The 8,596-nt window shown below is 67.3% G+C and overlaps 4 protein-coding genes across 4 annotated transcripts in view; 2 read left to right on the top strand and 2 right to left on the bottom strand.

Annotated features, from left to right (window-relative positions):
• Positions 1-666: 666 nt before the first annotated feature.
• MNEG_3853 (hypothetical protein) lies at positions 667-1,377 on the bottom strand (the record flags this gene model as incomplete). Its single annotated transcript, XM_014047678.1, has 2 exons — positions 667-777; positions 1,117-1,377. Coding segments are annotated over 2 exons (372 nt in total), but the record flags the coding sequence as incomplete, so codon positions are not given.
• A 1,219-nt stretch (positions 1,378-2,596) lies between these two features.
• On the top strand, positions 2,597-3,412 carry MNEG_3852 (septum formation protein; the record flags this gene model as incomplete). The annotated part of the gene is made up of 2 exons (XM_014047677.1): positions 2,597-2,614; positions 2,717-3,412. 2 exons carry the CDS (start codon positions 2,597-2,599, stop codon positions 3,410-3,412), a joined length of 714 nt encoding a protein of 237 aa, XP_013903131.1.
• A 1,152-nt stretch (positions 3,413-4,564) lies between these two features.
• On the bottom strand, positions 4,565-7,302 carry MNEG_3851 (asparagine synthetase-related protein; the record flags this gene model as incomplete). The annotated part of the gene is made up of 8 exons (XM_014047676.1): positions 4,565-4,705; positions 4,920-5,074; positions 5,294-5,396; positions 5,872-6,072; positions 6,232-6,348; positions 6,540-6,750; positions 6,906-6,989; positions 7,247-7,302. The coding sequence occupies 8 exons, from the start codon at positions 7,300-7,302 to the stop codon at positions 4,565-4,567; spliced, it is 1,068 nt and encodes a 355-aa protein (XP_013903130.1).
• Positions 7,303-7,682: 380 nt separating this feature from the next.
• The window catches only part of MNEG_3850 (Conserved oligomeric Golgi complex subunit 8), a gene marked incomplete at both ends in the record, with an annotated part of 4,470 nt that continues 3,556 nt past the window's right edge, over positions 7,683-8,596 (top strand). Inside the window, 3 exons of the mRNA XM_014047675.1 lie at positions 7,683-7,886; positions 8,026-8,184; positions 8,440-8,530. Of these exons, the coding sequence (XP_013903129.1) occupies positions 7,683-7,886; positions 8,026-8,184; positions 8,440-8,530 (454 nt within the window). The remainder of the gene's footprint in view (positions 7,887-8,025; positions 8,185-8,439; positions 8,531-8,596) is intronic.

The following is an 8,596-nucleotide window of genomic DNA, read 5'->3' as shown; positions in this document are numbered from 1 at the left end:
CCCCCCGACATCCCGCCCCACTTGCTCTTCTTCTGTATCTCCTTGATGGTGGCGCCCCCCGGCCCCACGATGCGCTTCACTCTGCTGGTCGGCACCTGGGGCAGTCGATTGTGGTGGGAGGTCACATTTGTGGGGGTGAGTGGGTGGCGTTGGGGCGTGGCTGCCGCCCGCACCTGGGCTAAGCGCGGGGCGGCGCCGCAGGGACGAGGGGCACGCGGCTTTTTCCGCAGCCGGGCGTGCCAGACGGGCCGCAAGGCGGGCGTGGCGCTGGCGCGCCGGGGTGCGGCGAGCAGCGCGCCGGGGGCGACGCCCGTGTGCCAGCCCCACCGCCACAACATGATCGGCAGGAACCGGCAAGCCCGCAGGCAAATGTGGCAGTGCAATATCGTAGAAAAGCAAGCGAGCCACGGGCAGCGATCTGACCTGGATCTCCAGATCTGGGACCTCCTCTTCGTCGCTGTCATCCAGCACCTGCGGGTCAACGCGCATACAGATCAGATCAGATCGGATCAAGTCACATCACCACCAAAAGACCCGAATCAGCCGCCAAGCGGTTCCCGGCTGACAACAGTCAAGACAGCGCCGCCTCATTCCCCTCTTGACATCGCACACCCTGCTCCGTAGGTCCCGCTAGGTTCGAGGGTGTTCCAGGGCCCCGCTGCGCACCGCGGGCAGCTTGGGCGCCTTGCCGGCCGCCATGGCCTGCGCCAGCTTCACGCGCTCCGCCTGTTTCGCGGCCTCCTCCGCCGCCTGGCGCGCCTTGACCTCGGGCAGAACCTGGCGGTGACGGACCGCGGGCGCGTGGGCGCATAGGGTGCGTGAGTGTGTGTGTGTGTGTATGTCTGTGTGTGTGTGTGTCAGAGCGTGTGTCTTGGTTGAGGGGTTTGCGGGGGCATGCATCATGGTGGGGTTGTTGAGGAAACTGTGGGGGCGTGCACAACGGCAGAGGGGCCGGCACAGAAGGGAGATGTGCCGTGGCGACGCCAGGGAAGCTTGGGGGCCCGCGCAAGCAAGCTCGGCGCGGCCGCGAGAGCCGGCCAAAGATAGCTGCGCCAGGATCCGGCAGCCGGGGTAAGAATTGAGCGGCGAGGGCCAGATGTTGATGCAATGGCTCACCTCCTCAGACATGAACGCATCAAGCGGGTCGACCTCCTCATCGCCCGCCTCCGCAGCCTCCGCCTGCCGCCGCGCCTCCTCCTCCGCCAGCCGCGCCTTGCGCGCCGCGACCGCCGCGGCGACGCCGGCCGCGGAGGGCGCGGGGGCGATGGCGGGCTCGTCCTCGTCGTCGGCGCCAAAGACGGCAGCTGCACGCGGCACGGCCCCGTCGGCGGCGGCGGGTGGGGCCGCGGCCGCAATTTCAGGGTCTTCCCAGGGCATCCACACCCTGCCGCCGCCCTCCGCCCCGTTGCTGCCGCCCGCCGCCGCAGCCGCCTGCGCAGGAGCCGCGCCTTCGGGCGCCGCCTCTGGCGGGGGCTGCTCCCAGGGGAGCCAGACCTTGGCGGGGGCCGCTGCTTCTGGGGCAGCTGCGGGCGGCGCCGCGGGCTGCTGCTGCTGCTCCTGCTTCTGCTGCTGCTGGCGCGCCCGCCACGCTTCTAACCGCCGCCGCTTCGCCTCCGCTTCGTCGACGGGCGGCGCGGCGCCGGCAGCAGCAGCGGGCGCGGGCGCGGGCGCGGCCGGCGCGGGCGCCGGTTCGGGCGCGGAGGGGCGCGCCTCCCTGTCCCTGCTCCGGCTCCTGCTCCTCCTGCTGCGCTCCCTGCTCCTGCTCCTGCGCCTGTGTTCACGGCTCCTGCTGCGCTTTCTGCGGTCCCTGCTCCTGCTCCTGCTGCCAAACGCAGGCAGATAGAGGATGGGCACTGGTGTGTGGCGGATGAAGCACTACAGACGGGCTCCGGTGCAGTGCCCGTGGTATGGGGGCTGTCGCTGTCAAGTGCAACCAACGGGGCGCCGCCGATGCTGTCAGGCCAGGACTTCAATCGCCTCACCCTGCCCCTCAAGCCTACCTGCTGCGCCGGCTGCCGCGCCTGTCGCTCTCGTCCCGTTGGCGCCGCTCGCCGCCGCGGTCCCGGTGGCTGCCGCGCCCGTCCCGATCTCGATCGCGGCTGCGGCTGCGGCTGCGGCCGCGCTTGCGCTCCCTGCTGCGGCTCCTACTGCGGCCCATGCTGCCTCAGGGCCCGTACCCCGCCGCTGCCCAGCCGCGCTGCGGTTGCGCACACGGGCAGGCCGGGATTGCGCTTTGTGGGTGTGGCAACGCGCACGGCCACCTCCTGCCCCGGTCGCTTGCAATGAACCTTAACGCCTGTTTGAACTCTGCTATTTCTCACAGAAGAAAGATAACACCGGAGGTGGTGTGGACAGCAGTGAGGACGTGTATGTTTGGTACGACTGCGGCCGCATATAATAACGGATTCAAGAGGCTTCAAGCTTTAAGCAGTGAACTACGGCATATTGTACATTCGTTTGCCGCCTTGATCACTCCCATTGATCTGGGGCACTTGAATTGACGACCATGGCGCAGCTAGAGGCAAAATTTGCACATGTAATAGCCTCTAAGCCTCGCATTATCCTGGGGACGGCTAGCAGCAGCCGTAGGGCCGTCATGGACCAGCTCGCACAGGTGCGGTGGGCCACACTCAGGCTGCCCATGCATCCCGGGCCTGCGAGCCGCACGCCACCCGTCCACCCATGCCCCCCGCCCGCACTCTTCCCGGCGCACCAGGCTTTCGGCTTCTCGTACGACGTCCGCAAGGCGGACATTGACGAGAAGGCGATCCGGCATGATGAGCCGGCGCAGCTGGTGATGGCGCTCGCACACGCAAAGGCAGACGCCATCCTCACGCTGCTGCGCTCAGAGGCGGCGGCCGCCGGCCCCGGCGACCGCCCTGGCGCCGGGGCCGGGGCCAGCGCGGACGACTCTGTGGCAGAGGCCAGCACAAGTGGCGGCGGCGGCGCCGCAGCCGCGGGTGGCGCCGCCGCACGGCCGTCCTTCCTGATCACGTGCGACCAAGTCGTGGTGCACGAAGGGCTCATCCTCGAAAAGCCCGAGGACGCCGACCAGGCGCGCGCGTTCATCCGAGGTTACGCGCGCAGCCCGGCCCAGACTGTCGGGTCCGTCCTCTGCACTCGCCTCGGCGGCGGCAGCGCAGGCGGCGGCGGCGGAGGGGACGTCCGGATAGGGACCGTCGAAAACTGCACCATCCTGATGGACCCCCTGCCCGAGGAAGCCGCCGAGAAGCTGATCGAGGAGGGGGAGGTGCTGTGGTGCGCGGGGGGCCTGATGGTGGAGCACCCTCTGGTGCGGCCGCACGTCCGAGGAATCGAGGGCGGCGGCGAGGACAGCGTCATGGGGCTGGGGCGGGAGGCGGTAATGCGCGTGCTCGTCGAGGCGGCAGAGGCGGGTGCGGACGCGCCGTGAACGCCGGGGCCTGGGGTACTGCAGCAGTGGCTCGGACTGGACAGAAACGCTCTGGGCTGCCGAAGCAGTGGCAGCTTTTGCCGTTTATTTGACCTGAACTTACATCGCGATCCAACCTGTGACATTTGTTTTCGTACCTGCAACAACGGCGCAATTTGATCCAGCATGGCTTGCAGCAGGCTAGAGTGACGCGGAGGGGTGTCCGGGAGCAACGATTACACAGGGGGGCGGACCGATCACAACAGTGGGCCCAGCGTGCAGAGCGCTTCAAGCAGCCAAAAGATGGGGTTCGTTTGAGCGCTCCAAAAGTGCGGAGCGTGATCAGTGGGCTAGGTCAGGACGACTCCGTCATCGAGGCGGGCGTTGCCCAGTGGTGCAGCAAACTGTGAATCTGACGAGTGAGATCCCGGGGACTGCGACAGCAGTGCGACGAACGGTCGGCAGGGACAATAGGGGTTTGACGCCAACTCGTCTTCACGAGGCGGGGCGCTTCATGGCTTGGCCGCGGCACGAGCGGCGCCGCAAAGGCGGGTCGCGTGCGTGCGTGGAGGCTGTGGCAAGCTGGGCGCGACGCTCTAGAGAAAAGAGTGGTGTAGAGACAAAGATGAAAAGATATGCGGCCTAGAGGAGTTGCTGCAGGTTTGCAGGACGTGGGATGAATGCGGTTGTCATGTTCTGCTCTGGCGGCGGCGCGCCCTTTGGCCAAAGAACCAAAAGAGTAAGGTGAAGCAATCGTGAGCAAAATGCGTGAGAGGGGAGGCGAATGGCTGTCAGGTGCGCCGCGGGCCTGCATATGGCCCACCCAGCGGCTCAAGCAGCCGGGGATGCCGCGCCGCGCCGCGCTGTGGTGTGCGGGGCCCAAGTGGCCGGTCGGGCAGCCATGTTGCCTTTTCACCGATGCGTCGGCTAGATTAATTGTGTTATGTGCACCATCTTGCGGTGGTTCTGCTCCTCCTGCGCTGCCATCAACGATGCGCAGGGTCAGAGGGCATGCTTGCAGCGCTGCTTGCCGCAGCGCCGCACAGCCCCACAGCCATGTTTCGGCAAGAGCCACGCCAAGCCCAGGATTTCGTTCCCCACGCCCCCCCCAAGGACGCCGGATATGAGCCGCGCCACGTGGTATGAGCAGCGAGTCTTGCGCCGGCGGCCCCGTCAGACGTCCATGCCAAACCCAAACAGGTCCAGGCTCTCCAAATCGCGGCCCTGGCGTATGTTGTTCTCCAGGCTCGCGCGGCCCTTGGGGGGCCGCGGCGCCGGCGCCCTGGGAGCCAGGTTACCGTTCAGCTCCCGGACCTGGCGTAGCGGGTGAGGGCGGTTGTCGGGAGTTGAGGCGGTTGTGGGCGGCTGCACAGTCGCTGCCGGGGTGTCGGGTAGCTGCAGGGCACTGACACCGTGCCTGGCAAGAGCAGCAGAGCCCATGTGCGGCCGAATCAAGGAAGCAAACGCAGTAACTGCCCTCCAAAACAGCGCAATCGCGCGAGCCGCAAAACCGCGACCGCAAACCCACCTGCAGCTGCGCCGGCGTGAGCGCAAACTGCTGCAGCGTATGGCCCTTTGAGATGAAGTGCCCCGGCGGCAGCTCCCGCCAGTCGCCGCCGCCGGCCGCGTCGGCCGGGTCATCCTCTGGGATTGCGGCGCTGCTGCTGGCGAACGCGGCGCTGCCTGTCAACACAGACATGGCAGGCCGGGGCCGACGGAAATAGGAGGGGCCGGGGTGTTATAGGGGGGGGTCTCATCCGGTGCGAGGGGCAGCATGACCCGCTCACGCGCACAGACCTACGCGACTGCGCCCGACTGAAATGCATTGAATGCGAGCAGTCCCCTGCAAACACACAACAGTTGGTTGAGGGACCGGGGTTGCCAAGTGCCACAGGCGCTCACCGTCGTCCCCGATGCGGTAGAAGAGGGTCTCTGCGCCCGAGGGGTCGCGCGCCGCAAACGCCTGCCTCTTCGCGTTGTCCAGCACGATGAACGCGAATTGGCCCTGCAGGGGGAGGTGACGATGAGATGAGAGCAGCGCGCGGCAGCGGGTCTGGCACCTGCACTGCTTCGCAGACTGCTGGGTGGACTGCTTGTGGTGGCGAGTTGGCTTGAAGCAACGCCGGGTAGCTGGTCCGGAAACCGAACACCTGGGCAAAACCAGTGCAAACAGGCGAATGCACTCACGCACGCATGCATGCATGCATGCGTGCGCGCATGCACGCGCACCCCACACTCACACACATCCTCTCTCACACACATACAACCAACAACTATGAAGGCACCCTGCACAAAAACTCCTGCTGTCCATCCCCTCAACGCACGCACGCTCGAATGCATCAACCACGACCGCCACCTCCACCCCCCCCACTGCCACCTCCTGCAGATGCACCACCACCGCCACCACCGCCACCACCACCACCATCCCATCCTATACCACCACAACAACCACCACAACCGCCACCGTCTGCTGGCCCCACCTGCAGCTCGCTCAGCAGCACCAGCTCGTCCTCTGATTGGTACATGCTCAGCACCACGGCCGCCGTCAGCGCCCCCATGTCGCGGCTGCGCCCGATCGACCCCGCGCGCGCGAGGCTGCCCGCGGGCGCAGGGTAGTTGTTGTCGTCGGATCCGGCGCGCTTGGGGGTGCCCGAGGGGCTGCAGTAACGCGCGGCCAGCTCCTATTGAGAGGATCAGGGCCGATGCGCGGGGGCTTCGGTGCCGCGCAAGGGGGAGGGCGCTCCGGGGCAGGGGAGCGGGGTGCATGCGGGGGCAGGGCGCAAGGTGGGATGACGCTGGCTGTGTCATGCATGCAGGCGTACGCCAGCGCGCAGCCCTACCTGCAGGTTTGAGAGGTGGCCCACAAACGCGACGGCCGCGCTGCTGTCTGGCGCGCAGTGCACGAAGGGGGCCACGCGGTACAGGTCTGACGCGAGGCTGTACAGCCCCTGCTTCACCTGGTTGGATGGAGCGCGGATGGGGGGGTGCCGCCGTGTCGCACGCATGGGGTGACGGCGAGCGACATGCGAGAAGCCAGGTCGTAAAGCGAGCCCAAAGCGCGCGGTATGAGGAACAAGCATGCTTTGTTTGTGCTGAAGGGAGGATGTTGAGGCTGCAAGAGTCCACGGCAGTGATGGGGGTTGCTCACAGTAAGGCCGCCGCAGGGGAATATGAAGGAGTGCGAGCTGTTCGTTACCGCCTGCCCGCCGGGACAGGCCCCAGGCGCGACGGCCGCGCCCGCGGCGGCGCCGCCCGCGGCGGCGGTTGCGGCGGCGGTGGTGGGGGCCGGGCAGGAGGCGGGCAGCTTGGCGTCGTTGAAGCTCGCCGACAGGTCAGCGACAGGGGCATCATCTTGCCAGCTGCGAGGGGGACAAACGCAAAGGCAGCGCACGGCCTCGGATGCATGGTCTGGTTGTGGCACTGCTGCACTGTGGGATAGGTGAGGTTATGCACCCCGCGCTGATGTCGCCGCCAGCTGCTCAATGCTGGGAGCGGTCAAGTTGAGCGAACGCACCTGGCAGACACGGCTGAGATGAGGCGTGCAACTTTCTTGGCGCTGTCCTTGCGGGGCAGCAGCCAGCCGGCCACCCCAGTGGGCCTGCCCATGTGGAACGCAAGGGCGTGCAACAAGCTCAGAGATGCCAGGAGCATCTGATGCAGCGGCGGCCCAAAGGCGCCTGGCAGCAGCGGCGGCCCAAACGAGCGCAGATTGCTGGCGCGATGCGCAGCGGAATCGATCGCAAGGCGCACGCGTGCCGCGCCGCCCATGCACGGGCTCAATCGTTTTTCACGCGCCGAGAGGGACAGCCGTGGCACGCAGTCCGGAAGGCTGGTCGGGTGACACCGAGGCCCCACCTCGGGGTCAGATACGCGAACCAGGAGCCCTCTGTAGCCGTCAGCGGTTCCACCATGTCGTGTTGGCGGAGAAGAGGGGCCCTTGCACGGAGAAGGGCGTATTGTCACGGCGAGACCGCTACGGCAGCAAAAGGTCAGCTATGCGTACAGCAGTGATGGTACACGTCCACAAGCAGCAAAGCATGTATATGATGATCGTATGCAAGTCTTGGCCTCTTCAAGAAGATTGATGAGACACCACGCTGGTTTTCCTAGTCAGGTGTCTGGTGAGAACGGTGTGTGATATATATGGCAGGCCAGCACCCTCAACGAGGGCTCATTGCTTGAGATTTTAATTTTCCACACTGCCAGTCCTCATGATCCGCGCTTTCGCGTGATCTGCTGCAAGCATAGCCTGGCTGTGGGCTCGCCGGCAGCAATGGAGCAGGGAGGAAGGATGAGCGGCATGCCTCCAGTCATTACAGGCCGGCCCAGCATCGGCACCGCGCCGCTGCTGCACGCGGGATCCGCGGGCGGGCCGCAGCTGCAGCGCCGCGGCTCGCTCGCGCTGCAGGGCGGCAGCCCCACTGCCGCGGCCGGCAAGCACGCCGACGTGTACCTCACGGAGCTGCTTTCCTACAGCCTTGACCGCCTGCGCAAGGTGCACCACTGCAACGGCCTGATCCCCGAGCCCGGACGCTGACCCTGCAGCACCGCTCCCCGCGGCCGGCCGCCCACCCTCGCTTTCATTCCAGCGCTGTGCGCCCCCGCACAAACATCAACTGTTTGTCCACACACAGGAGCCAGAGCTGCTGGCCGAGGAGCGCCACCAGCTAGAGCGTGCGCTGCAGGCGAGCGCGCTGACGCACTACCGCGCGCTTATCGACGGCGCCGAATGCCTCGGGTCGGTGCGGGACGCCCTCGCCGACGCTCTGGCCCGGCTGGAGGCGCTGCAGGAGGTGCGCCGCGGGGGGCACACGCGTGCGCCCTCGCCCGCGCGCCGCTGCTGCGTCGGGGCCGGCGGGCCCGCCGCGCGGCTCGGCGCTGTCGAGGAGGCACGCGAGGCGTCGCTGCGCATGCAGAAGCGGCGCGTGCGCGGCCGGCCTGTTCGCACCAGTCCGGCTGAAAGAGCTTGGGGCGTGGCAGCGTGCGCATGCACCTCCCCCATGAACCTCCCCCTTCTTCGCATGCAATCGGCCTCAACGCCACTCCAGGATGCCCCAAAGCTGAGCGCGACCTGTGAGGCCTTCTCAAGGGACGCCGCCGCGGTGCTGGCGCAGCGCGCGGCCAACAAGCAGCTGCTGGGTGAGCCGACCCGCGGCGCCGGCCCCTCGCGCCCCCCCCCCCCCTGTGCCACGCCAGCTGCTGCCC

This window comes from Monoraphidium neglectum, assembly GCF_000611645.1.
Source record: "Monoraphidium neglectum strain SAG 48.87 unplaced genomic scaffold scaffold00505, whole genome shotgun sequence".
Classification (NCBI taxonomy): domain Eukaryota; kingdom Viridiplantae; phylum Chlorophyta; class Chlorophyceae; order Sphaeropleales; family Selenastraceae; genus Monoraphidium; species Monoraphidium neglectum.
This window is presented reverse-complemented; position numbering and strand designations above follow the sequence as displayed.